Here is a 13352-nt window from a genome sequence, read left to right as displayed (position 1 = left end):
ACAGGGGTTCAAACCACCGACCTTCCGACTGGCGAGCCCAAGAGGCTCAGTGGTTTAGACCACAGCGCCACCCGCGTCCCTTGGTAGTGTTGCACAACAACATGGGCAGGGACAGAGATCCAAGACTACTAAGTGTGGCTCTCCAGATGTTGCTGAACTCCATTCACACCAGTATCAGACAGAATGTCCAACCACAAGGGAGAAGAGGTGTAGTCCAATGGCATCTTGAAGGTCCCTGCCCTAAATAGCTCGGGACCAGGTAATGTGAAGGATCACCTTCATCCATATCAACCAGTTCACACCTTGAGCTCTGCGTCCCATATCCCACTTGTATACTTCCATTTTCGTACAAATTGTACAAGTGTACAACATGTGGGGCACTCTCAGTGGGGTCCCCGTGTCCATGGGACTGTTTCAACTGAAACCTTCTTGTCCCCATCATTTTAAGGTCTTTAAGCAGTCTTGAAAGACCCATTTAAAACTGCTTTCTTCTTTAAAAAAGAAAAGAGCATGCTATTTTTTAAATTGCACTGCTCCATGATACAAAACTGCAATATTGTAAATTTTTTAATCTATTTTTTTTTTTACACTGTGCTGCAGGTTGTTGTGATTGGTGACACTGCTAGTTTTTAGCATTTTATTGTTAATGGCATTTTAATGTCGCAGCCGACTCATCTGCATGCGTGCAGAAGGCCTCCTTAAGTGGTTTAACCCTAAAAGGCGGCCTATACATATCTAAATAAATCAACTAGCAAGCAAATGCGTGACTAGCTATATCATCTGCTAACTAAATGTTAAGTTTTTCCCCTACACCACAACGGCTATGCTCAGATTCCCTGGTTAGAGACAGCATGCTTCTGAATACCAGTTCCTGGGAATCAAACATGGGGGAGAAAACGGCTGCCCTCTGGTTCGCCTTTTGGGCTTCCCATAGGCATCTGGTTGGCCACCATAAGAACAAGATGATTCCTTGGATAGCTCAGTTGGTTGGAGCAGGCTAGTGATAGTCCCAAGGTTGCAAGTTCGATACTCATACGGGACAGCTGCATATTCCTGCATTGCAGGAGGTTGGACTAGACAGTCCTCAGGGTCCCTTCAAACTCTACAGTTCTGTGAAGTTGGACTAGTTGGGTCACTGGCCTGATCTAACCAGCCCTTATGTTCTTACCATGACTCCATGTCAATCAATTTACTGTCTCGCCAGAGTGGCGCATGCTCTAGTTATCTCCCGCTTGGACTACTGCAGTGCGATCTACGTGGGGCTACCTTTGAAGGTGAGCTGGAAACTACAATTAATCCAGAATGCGGCAGCTAGACTGGTGACTGCGAGTGGCCGCTGAGACCACATAACACCGGTCCTGAAAGACCTACATTGACTTCCAGTACGCTTTCGAGCACAATTCAAAGTGTTGGTGCTGACCTTTAAAGCCCTAAATGGCCTTGGCCCAGTGTACCTGAAGGGGTGTCTCCACCCCCAACATTCAGCCCGAACACTGAGGTCCAGCTCCGAGGGCCTTCTGACAGTTCCCTCCCTGCGAGAAGTGAAGTTACAGGGACCCAGGCAGAGGGCCTTCTTGGTAGTGGCACCCACCCTGTGGAATGCCCTCCCATCAGATGTCAAGGAAATAAACAACTATCTGACTTTTAGAAGACATATGAAGGCATCCCTTTTTTAGGGAAGTTTTTAATGTTTGATCGTTTTTTTAAAATATTCTGTTGGGAGCCGCCCACAGTAGGTGGGGAGACCTGGTCAGATGATGATGATGATGATGATGATGATGATGATGATGATGATCTCCTTACATTTCAGGCCCAAGAAGTGCCACCACATAAATTTGACTGCTATGACATCCCCCACCCTGCCACAGCTTGTAATTATAAGGCAAAATCTTCCGCCATAGTGTGACCCCTCAAAGCTCTAGACCATAAATTGCCATTCAGAGAGAGTTCCCTTCTGACTTCAAGGGATTAAAAGGCACATCACGCTTCCAAAACTCAAGCCAGCTTCTTTAGCGGCAGCACACCAGCTATTTCACACCAGAAGAGCCGTGTGTCACATTCAAAAGGAGCCCAGGAGAGCACAGCTTACCATCGCTGCTTCCTCTCAGCACCACATCTGGAGACGGCGTCTGCTGGGAGCGGGAGCCGAAGGAATCCAGGCTGTCAAAAGAATCATCTCTTCCGTGGCGGGGAGGAGAAAGGGAATCGCTGCGTTCAGAGTCCCAACAGTCTACATAGCCGCTGTCACGGATGCTGCGCTTGGGACTCTCCACATCCTCAGTCTCCTAATGTGGACGAAGCAAACACACACACACACATACAAAGTGTTGTGTTTTTTTTAAGAAATACCTTTAATGCAAACAGCAATAACTTTCTGAGAATCTAGCGTGCCTAGAACCTACAGCTGGGGACAGAGAGATATTTTTCGAAGGGAGTTGAGAGTGGTATCCTGGAGGCATTGTTCACCCTGGTACTCACACACATTTCTTTTGTATCATGGCTGTCTCTGATCCAATAGGTTTTGCAGGTTTTTGAAACAGTAGAAAGAAAACAGTTTAACTAGAACCACCCACGGGGCAAACAAAATGTGTACATACACTACAGACAATGCCTCTCTCTCAAAACAGTTTTGTCCATCTTAAAAAACAAAAAAACCAGCCCAATTGTCTGTTTCCAATACCAGAGGAGTCAGTGTGGTAAAATGTACACATCACCACAGCCAGCAACGCCATTCTTGTATCGCCTTTTTACACTTACAAAAAGAGACAAGTCAGTCTTCCACCCAAAACTTCTCTTTCCGCCACTCTCTAACCAAAACCATTTTTCAAGTAACTACGAAGAAACTACCGTTAAAAGGCAAAACACAATCCACCATGGCAATGTGCAGAATGAAAACCAGATTTGTACAGAGAATTGGAAGAGAATAGGTTAACATGTTCTAAAGAAGAGAAGTGGTGTCGATGTGTGGCACTTTAAAAGACTAAGCCATTGATTATGTCTAGAGCTCACTTCCATCAGGTATAGGTTTACATGTATACCAAGAAGTAGAAAGAAAGGAATTGACCTGAAACATGGCTGGTTCTGCATCCAAATCCATATCATGCAGGCCATTGTCCATATCATAGGAGCAAAGGCATCCTGGGTTTAAGTTAGCAGGCAAGGCACGTCTAACTCCACCGAACTGATCATTTCCACCTAGATATCATACTGGCCCGGGACACCTGCAGAGAGAATCTCCTGTTGCTGCTTTTGGCTCAGTCAAACAACGAAGCAGCGAGCTGCAGGAGACAGCGTCTTTCTACCTCGGAGAGAAATTCCAGTTATGAAAGAGGGGATGTCTTTCTTCCCGGAGCAATCAGCAGCTGAAAAATATGCAAAACGCTTTTCCTGATGCCTCTGAAGAATTCAGTCTTGCTCTTTGTTTGTTGCCAGCTCCTGGCTCTGGGGGATATGAAAGCACTTGTATCTGACCCACATGTTCAGAGCAGTGAGAACAATGGCCGCCTTTGACAGCCTCCCGATTATAAATTCTTTCCAGAGCAAGCCGCACATACTAAAACACTGAAAGCTCCAGAAGAGGGAAAAGGTCAGGAGAAGCCACCCTCAGCCTTGCATTATTAGAAGAACATTGCCCCTTGTTTCAGACGGTATCTTATCACCAGTTACAACGGGATGAGGCCAAGAGAAACAAAAATAAGGCCCTTTGCTGAAAAGCAAACTTTTGGGAGTCCACCCAGCCCCTGCTTCTCCCTTTGAGTAAAAAAAAGGCAGGGACAATATTATCACCCTCAGATGTGGTCTTCAGAAAAGCCCAAGGTGAGAAATGCTTCTCAGGGAGTCCTTTTGAAAAGGTGCAAAACTGCCAACAGGTGCAGAAACGTCTGTATCGTGTGGTACAAATAAACAAGTCATGCCAGAGGCCTGCTTCACTTGATTATATAAACAGATGTGGAAGACGTTGCAAGTTCAACCAACAGAGGTTTGCAGACCCATACGCCATAATGGCATATTTGTCAAGGAGTCATGATTGGCAAAACCTCTGAGTTAGCTGTGCCCCTTGGGCTTCCCACTGTAGGGATGAATGATTCGTTCTGTTTCCAGTTCACGTCAATTTCACATTGTGTTCATTCATAAGTCCATTTTGTTTTATTTCTGAATGAATCTGTGATATATTTTTTAAAAGAAATCTGAATGGCTATTCTTATTTACATTTCTATTTAAATATGCATTGCCACCACAAACATATGTATTTGAGTAGGTGCTTTACCTCAGTACTATATGCTTTTCTAAATCTATTCTCTCTAAGAACTTTATCACAAAATTCGGAGACCCTCCCTCCCCCAGAAAAATATAAATGTTCCAATCTGAACATTCAAATGTGAATCAGGTCACAGGATTTCATAGGAATCAAATTCCTCAAGCATCCTTACTGCATTCTGTGTGAAATGGTCCTCAGCATTAGGTGGGAATAACCCAGGTTCAGATCCTCAGTCACGTATGAAACGTAGGCAATTTCACACATTACCCAGAGGTGAACCCAGACTTGACCCTCAATAGGGAAACAAAGGCAATGACAGCTTCCCAACAAGAGAACTGGAAAAATATATATGTATGCAAATAAGTGGTTCTTGCATCCCTGCTTTGTGTATTTAGGTGCACTCCTAAAACTTACTTAGCCTAATAAGTAAGCTGCCAAGGGCTTTCACTGAAGTACCACAGAAAACACCTATTCTCTTGACCTGTGCACCAACAGCCGATGGCTCAGACCAGCTTGTTCTGCCCTATCTACCGATACTGTATATATGTGTTTTGGAAATGAAAGGGTCTCATGTCTCATACTGTGGTCCTGTGTCCCCCCCCAAGAGCTTCTCCCAAATTTACATACTAAAGTGGAAGTAATAATTATTACAACTACCATTATTAGCAGGGCACATGTGCAGCAAAGACTTGTATGCTGCAGGGTTCCTCTCGGGTATATAGAGCAGATACAAGGTACCCACTTACATGACATCTACTGGATGGCACAAGTGAAACTCTTCCTTGTGGGAACTGTAAAGGTAAAGGGTAAAGGGACCCCTGACCATTAGGTCCAGTCTTGGCGAACTCTGGGGTCGCGGCGCTCATCTCGCTTTATTGGCCGAGGGAGCCGGCGTACAGCTTCCAGGTCATGTGGCCAGCATGACTAAGCCGCTTCTAGCGAACCAGAGCAGCACATGGAAACGCCATTTACCTTCCCGCCGGAGCAGTACCTATTTATCTACTTGCACTTTGATGTGCTTTCAAACTGCTGGGTTGGCAGGAGCAGGGACCGAGCAATGGGAGCTCAACCTGTCGCGGGGATTTGAACCGCCGACCTTCCGATCGGCAAGTCCTAGGCTCTGTGGTTTAATGCACAGCGCCACCCGTGTCCCTGTGGGAACTGTACGCTTGCATAAAAGAAACTAAAAGGACACACTAGAGCAGGGTTTCCCAAACTTGGGTCGCCAGCTGTGTTTGGACTACAATTCCCATCATCCCTGACCACTGGTCCCGCTAGCTAGGGGTGATGGGAATTGCAGTCCAAAAACAGCTGGAGGTCCAAGTCTGGAAAATCCTGCACTAAAGGGAGACCACTTAGGCCTTCCCCCTTATAGATCCCAAGAATAAAGACTGTTCCTTGCTACATAGCTCAATCTCATTTATGGTCACACAGACACTGCATTTCTTCCAAAATTGGCCACAATTATTACAGCCGCATTGCACATGAGGAGCAGGGCAGAGAGAGGCTACCGGCCTGTCTAAATATTACCAAGAAAGAGGTGAGCTTTAGATTGGAAACTTCCAAGTTTGTACATCAGTCCCTTTGCTATGATGACACATTAGGTGACATCCTGGGATCAGATCTATGAAATCCTATGTAAAACAAAACAAAACCCAGTACCATGAGAGGAGGTAGAACAGAAACATACAAAGGGCTTTAAATATGAAGCAGGATGATTCAAAAACTCAAATGCCCTACAAACTTCTCAGGGAGAAAACTTAGTAATTAGGGTCACTGTTGAGTTGGCTGCCAAAAGTCCCTTAGCGTGCTGAAAGCCAAGGTCCCCTAAGGCCAAGCGTGGAGACGGCAAATAGCTGTAAGGTAAAATCACAGAGTTTAAGGAAGTTAAAATAATTTGATCAGATGAAAATGCAGCGTTTCATGGTGTCTCTTTCTTCTGTTTAGCAATGAACGACAGAAGCTACTACTGACAGCTAAAGAGACTGTCCTTTTTCCCAGGTAAAAATGCTCCATGAAATAAATTAGATGCGTGTATCTGTTACTCATACGGAGCTAATAGCCCAATTGCCTCTAAATTACTAGGTGTGATGGCCTGGGACTTGGGCTCAGACTCGGAACCAGAGGAGACTCTGTCTGCACCAGATCCTTTGCCTCAGGCATCATCTGAACCAAGTCTGGGGCCTGATCCTGAAGAGTCCCAGTCTGCACAGGTTCCCCTGCAACAAACACCAGTGGGCTGAGTTAGGGGCCTGAGCGTGCCCTGGCTCCAGATGCGGGGATTACCTCGTTGCTTTCAGCTGGGCCATCAGTTACAGCTGTTCCACTACCAGTTGGGTCAGGGGAGGCTGAGGCGGCCTCTGGGTCTAGTAACCCACCTACGTCTCCCGAGCTGCAGAGACTAAGGTCTGAGAGAAGGAGAGACCTGAGTACTCGCAGGAGGAGTGCTCGTCTTCGGGCGAAACAGGGAGGTAAGTCGTTGGGGGATCAGGACCGGCCGCTACCCCGACAAAGATAAAAGGCTGTTGGACCCTGCCCCTGGTTGCGGGAGCAACATTGTTGTATGCTAGATCCTGCATGAGATCCTGTATCTGTCCTTGCCCTTGCCTGGTTTCCTGCCTCAGCCCTGTTGGACTGACTCCCAGCGGAACCTTTGTATTCTGGACTGGACCTGGACCGTGTTTCACAGGTTACCCCTGGGCCCAGCACACTAGGTATGGTGCTTTACAAACGTTTAGCATTTTGAATTTTCCTGTTCACTTATTTATTTTCTCACTGACTAACACAAGTTTGTGCATAAAGCGGGCTAATGAAAATGTGGGAGGGCTAGTATGACTTCTGTGGACTTTACTTGTAATCCTGATGCTGTTAGGACCCAGCTTTGGACAACAGACCGAAGCGAGTCAGGAGTTGTGGGACCAGCCAGAAGTCGAGAGCAAAAGAGTAAATCAGAGCAGGAGGACAACCCAGGAGGAAGGATCACAGAGCAAGCCAGGGACTCAAGCAAGGCACAACCAGTGTTCAAAACTCCCATCGTTCTAGGCGCATTTTGTGACGGGGAATTTCATTAGGGCAAGCAGTTTCTGAGCTTTGGGAGCAGTACTGCATTGAATATTTCAGATAAAAATGGCAGAGTAGAAGGAAAGGAGGACCTTATTCTGCCTCCCCACTTCCAGCTACTCTCTGAAGGCAGGAGAAGAGACCCTTAAGAATATTACAGGGTGGGCAGGTAGCCCATGTGAAAAATGAACATAATATTTTATCTGCAGTTCATTCATTTCCGGCACTGTGGGTTAAACCACAGAGCCTAGGACTTGCCGATCAGAAGGTTGGCGGTTCGAATCCCTGTGACGGGGTGAGTTCCCGTTGCTCAGTACCTGCTCCTGCCAACCCAGCAGTTTGAAAGCACATCAAAGTGCAAGTAGATAAATAGGTACCGCTCCGGTGGGAAGGTAAACAGTGCTTCCGTGCGCTGCTCTGGTTTGCCAGAAGCGGCTCAGTCATGCTGACCACATGACCCGGAAGCTGTACGCCGGCTCCCTCGGCCAATAAAGCGAGATGAGCGCCGCAACCCCAGAGTCGGTCATGACTAGACCTAATGGTCGGGGTCCCTTTACCTTTACCTTTATTCTTGTTATTAAAAAGTGTTCCTAGACATTCCGTTGTTGAGCCCCTAACCTATTGTTGTTGTTATTTATTGAATTTATATTCTGCCCTATACCCAGGGCAGTTCACAGAATAAAATCAAGATATAAAACCACAAAAAACATAATAAAAATAAAAAGAACAACCCAATAGCCCCCCCCACCAAAAAACCCCACCTAGATTTAAGGTGCCATTGAGCTCGTAGCTTTCATATGTCAGTTTCTAACACTGGGGTCAAGACCAACTGGAAGCCCTCTTCTGCGCTTTCCTGCCTAGGAGTCAATGGCTGGCCTGGGGGTGGGATGGGACAGGATACTCATTGAAATGATTACCTGCAGTTCAGTGGATCACCACACAGGGCAGCTGTCCACCAATCTCAACTTTCTGACCAATGCTCTCTTAATGATACGAAAACCCACATCTTCATCCCACAATGCACTCTGCCTACCCATTTGGACCTCAGGCCTCTCTTAGTATGCAGACTCCCTTTGATTTTCAGCTCAAAATACCAAGCCTAGGTAGCTGTATTTATTATTATTATTATTATTATTATTATTATTATTATTATTATTATTATTATTAATTTTATTTTTTAAATAAATATTTTTTTATTTGTTTTCTTTTCTTCTTTCCATAAGGAATAATGATTCCACAATCAACATCAAAAATACATTCCCTCCCCCATTCCCCATGTATTTATTTATCCTTTCACCACTATCTCTAGTGAGATTCTTAAAATCTCACGACTTCCCTCCATTCCAACTTCTGATTTCTTATATACACCAAATTTTTCTGCATTTCCATATCTCCTATTAACCCATTATTATATCCTAAATTATCTGAGTTTTTGGTAATTGCACGCGTTCAGTCCAAACCTGCTAACGTTTCAACTTGTTTACAATGTTTTTGCAGATATACAATAAATGTTCCCCACTCTTTCTTAAACTTCTCATTATCGTAGTCTCTGAGCTTTGCTGTCAGTTTTACCATCTCTGCATAGTCCATAAGTTTAATTTGCTAAATAATTTTATTATTTATACCTCGCCCATCTGGCTTGGTTTCCCCAGCCACTCTGGGCAACTTACAGCATATCTAAAAATATAGCATGTTGTGAAGGAAATGGACTGTTCTATATTATAAAAATATAAATCTGGGTTTGCTGACGCAGTGGATCACACTTAGACTGGATTTGGGAAATAAATGCCAAAACCTCAAGCGTCTAGCTTTGATAGCCAGATTAAGGTGGACCTCAGCATGATAAGGAGGAAAAACAGAAGGGAGAGATGCAATTCTAAAGTAAGTTTCATTAAAATGTTACTGTGAAGGACTGTTTAATTTTCAGGGAGAGTAGATGGGGCTTAACTCTGTTTATTTGTTTTTTTGCTCCAAGTGGGAGGAATGCTTTGGCATGCAAGTAACTTTTATTGCATTTAATTCTTTCCCCCAAGATGAACTATCATTTTAAAAATATGTTAATAAACTTTGTTTCCTAATACTGTAATTTTGTGGTCTCTCTTAATTCACCACCCCATGTCAAGAGCCAAGGCCTGTGCTACTCTTGAGCTATTGTCAGAGAGATACAGAGGACATTTTTCGCCTAGTGGCAGTAGAAAGTCTAAAGGTAAGGGTGGGCGACCAAAGGAGTACACTTTGTTTAGCCAGGAACTTTGCCCATACAGCAGAGTTGACATATATGTGCAACTCTTTTAACCTTCCCCTTCTAGGCATTGCTCTCCTTTTGCTCTCCTTTCCTCGCTGGGTGTGCACAGCTCTGCCAGGAAAAGAAAACACCACAATTTGGGTGCCTTGAGTAAAATAAATCCACGTGGTGCCAAAATGAAACTACAGTTGAACCTTGGTTCTCGAACTTGATCTGTTCCGGGAGTCTGTCTGACTCCCGAAACCAGTGCTTTTTTTCCTTTAAAAAATGTTTAGGGGAACTCTCATTTTCCTGCTCATATTGAAAGACTGCCCCTCAATGAAGCCAAACTTAGATTCACAAAATGTTTAGGGGTATGTATACCCCTGCGTCCCCTCAGAAAAAAGCACTGCCCAAACCGGAACACCGGTGGCGCTGTGGGTTAAACCACAAAGCCTAGGACTTGCCAATCAGAAGGTAGGCAGTTCGAATCCCCGTGACGGGGTGAGCTCCCGTTGCTCGGTCCTTGCTCCTGACAACCTAGCAGTTCGAAAGCACATCAAAGTAGGGCAAGTAGATAAATAGGTACCATTCCAGCGGGAAGGTAAATGGCGTTTCCATGCGCTGCTCTGGTTCGCCAGAAGCGGCTTAGTCATGCTGGCCACATGACCCAGAAGCTGTACGCCGGCTCCCTCAGCCAATAAAGCGAGATGAGCGCTGCAACCCCAGAGTCGGCCACAACTGGACCTAATGGTCAGGGGTCCCTTTACCTTTAAACCAGAACACTTACATCTGGGTTTGCAGTGTTTGGGAGCCAAAACGTACGAGTACCAAGGCATTCAAGAACCAAGGTACAACTGTATGAGCAAGTGACAATTTGCTTTTCCTTTAATGGTAACGCAGATATCTCAACTGATGTGGGCTGTCTCACATCCTGCTTAAGAGGAGAGCTGGCCACCCACTTTGAGACATCACGGCATATACAAATGTAATCATCCACACTGCATGCAAAACACATTAAAATTGTTTTGTATTCCTACAAGATGGCTGTTCAGTGCATAACATTATATATGCATGCCATGCGTTCTGAAAAGAGAACCAGACCTCCAGACCCCAAAGTCAATCCTACTTAAACAACAAAAAAATAAATAATAAAAATAAAAATAAACACCCTCTTTGTCGTCGTCGTCCCCCTTGGCACCCTCCCCAACCAATCTGACATCTTTCCCAAATTCCCCCAAAGCTCTACATACCAACAGAATAAGTTTAATCCTTTGGCAGATTGCCAGTTTTTGAGGGGCAGGGGTGGGGAGGGAGGAAGATAATATGTCTCCCTATCGTGGAAAACGCTTGACAGCAAGGTAAATGAAAATCAGATGAGCTAGACAGTGACACAGGCCAGTTTTCATTCATAAAACATTTCAAGTTACAAATTACAGAACAAATTAAAGAATGAATCAACTGTAAATATATATATATATATATATATATATATATATATATGCAGGTTTTGGTGTCCTCGGGTGTCTTCCCGTGTAAAAGTTGGGGTGTCTAGGCGACGTTTCGACGAGGTCTCACTCGTCATCTTCAGGCTGGTGCTTTCGGCTTCTTGTTACTGGAACAGAGCAGGATCTCAGTGTTTGAGTTCCTATAAATACTGTTGAGGGGGTGTGGTGTATAGCCTCCAATGTTCTGGGCAGAGAGGAAGTTCCCAGGCTAGTGTGCCTTTTCTTCTTTTGTTCCTTAATTACTTGAGTGATATCCTGAGTACCACTTAGGTGGGTCATTAGGTGTGGATTAGTTGCTAAAGTCTTTGTGTCTCCGGATGCTGCACCCCCCTGCAATCCCTACACAGATCTGGCTGACACAGGCCACAAAACCACAGCTCGCCCCTATACACGAAGCCAAGCCAGAGCACAACTAAGTGCAGTACAGCCATCTTCTCAGAAAAACTCTTCACAAAGTTCAAGAGGTCAAGACACAAAGACTTTAGCAATTAATCCACACCTAATGACCCACCTAAGTGGTACTCAGGATATCACTCAAGAAATCACTCAAGATATCCCTCAAGTAATTAAGGAACAAAAGAAGAAAAGGCACACTAGCCTGGGAACTTCCTCTCTGCCCAGAACATTGGAGGCTATACACCACACCCCCTCAACAGTATTTATAGGAACTCAAACACTGAGATCCTGCTCTGTTCCAGTAACAAGAAGCCGAAAGCACCAGCCTGAAGATGACGAGTGAGACCTCGTCGAAACGTCGCCTAGACACCCCAACTTTTACACGGGAAGACACCCGAGGACACCAAAACCTGCATTCCTGTACCCGTGAAAATCTACGAAAGCAAATATATATATATATATATATATTCTGTCCTTCTGTTACTTGAATAGTAGCTTGGTTTTGTCTGTAAGGAAAATGTGGAAGGATGCATAAACCTAGAGCTGCCTCACCTCCATATTTTCTATGCCATTAGGGCAGATTCATGTTTGAGAGTGGCTAAGAGTTGGGAAGTAACCCTCAGCCATCAGCTAACAAATTTCCCTTTTGGCTTAGTAATACTGGCCTGCCTTGCAAGTCTGTTGTAAGAATAACCAAGATAACGGGTGCAAAGTGCTTTCAACACTTGAAAATGCGCTGCTGGAATACAAAGTATTATTTAGCATAGCGATTAACATGGAAACAACTAAGCAGCCTCTCTCTGTGTGTATCCTATTATTATCGCCTCATTCAAAACATGTGGTGCAATACCATTGCTTATATCTGCATTATGACATCTTTAAAAACAGATAATCTGAAGCATGGCATTCCGTAACACAACAGTTATCACAGCCATCTGGAAAAAATCAAATTCACAGACATGCAATAAAAGCAGTCATAATAGCTACACAGAAGATCTCTTTCCTCAACAATTTCACATATTACAAACATATTGGAGGCTGAGTTTTTTTTTTTAAACCATCTGCATCACAACTTTTATTATTAAGCTAACCTGGTTGTTGGAAAGAGGGATGTGTTTCGATATTTCTGTACATTCCGATATTTATTTGTTAATCTGTTTGTTCGAATTTTGTTACCATCCCTTCTTCGCTACAAGGTACCAATGAAAGAGCCGGCTAAATTGAGCATTTACCACGGCTGTCTACTTTGTATGGTTTTAGGATTTAAAAAATGTGTTTGCTATTTTTTTGTATACTTCACTGTTTTAATTATCTTTTAGTGTCCAGTGGGACCACCAATTTACTTACAGGAGTGTTAACCTCAGGAGCACACAATAACAGGATCACACTAGTTTTCCAAAACATGAGGAGGGAAGCTGTTTCTTAAAGAATGTGTTTATTTTTACTGTCCCTCTAAAACTACATAGGAAGAAGAACACTTTTAAAAGCCAAGACAAATAGGGAGGAAATGAGCAGAAAGGAAGCTGTTCTGACGGGATGGAAGACTGGGATAGTTTAAGGAGGCCTCGGGAGCCACATAAAATTTGGGGTTTCCCCTGAATAATCATCAAGCTGCCCACTGGTGGCTTAGTATTAGTGGTGTCACTCTAAATCAGCGTCCAGTCCCTCTGCTAGAAAACCTCAGTCAACTAGCTAGAGATAAGAATGAAAAAACAATATGAGCATTAAAGTTGGCAGAAGAATATGGAAGCAGAAGAATACGGAAGAAATTGCAGCAGGTGTACTAGTAGGGTAGGAGGGTGGGGGGAAACGCCAAGATATTTCACATCTGACAACCAATGAGTCTCTTTGGTTTCAGACAGTACGTGGGTGGATTGGTCCCAAAAGCCAGGGATACAAATTTTCA

General features: G+C 44.3%; 1 protein-coding gene across 11 annotated transcripts in view; it reads right to left on the bottom strand.

The window, feature by feature from the left end:
* Positions 1-13352, bottom strand: part of LIMCH1 (LIM and calponin homology domains 1) — a 209986-nt gene that overhangs the window by 65963 nt on the left and 130671 nt on the right. For 10 of the 11 annotated variants that reach the window (XM_081924311.1, XM_081924305.1, XM_081924309.1 and 7 more), the window contains exon 7: positions 2090-2285. In XM_081924311.1, the coding sequence (XP_081780437.1) occupies positions 2090-2285 (196 nt within the window). Of the gene's footprint in view, positions 1-2089; positions 2286-3064; positions 3354-13352 lie in introns of those variants that run through there. The other variant, XM_081924315.1, reaches the window with a different exon arrangement.

This window comes from Podarcis melisellensis, assembly GCF_964234715.1.
Source record: "Podarcis melisellensis genome assembly, chromosome: 9".
Taxonomy (NCBI): domain Eukaryota; kingdom Metazoa; phylum Chordata; class Lepidosauria; order Squamata; family Lacertidae; genus Podarcis; species Podarcis melisellensis.
Note: the sequence above shows the minus strand (reverse complement) of the source record. Positions and strands in the feature narration are given on the sequence as shown.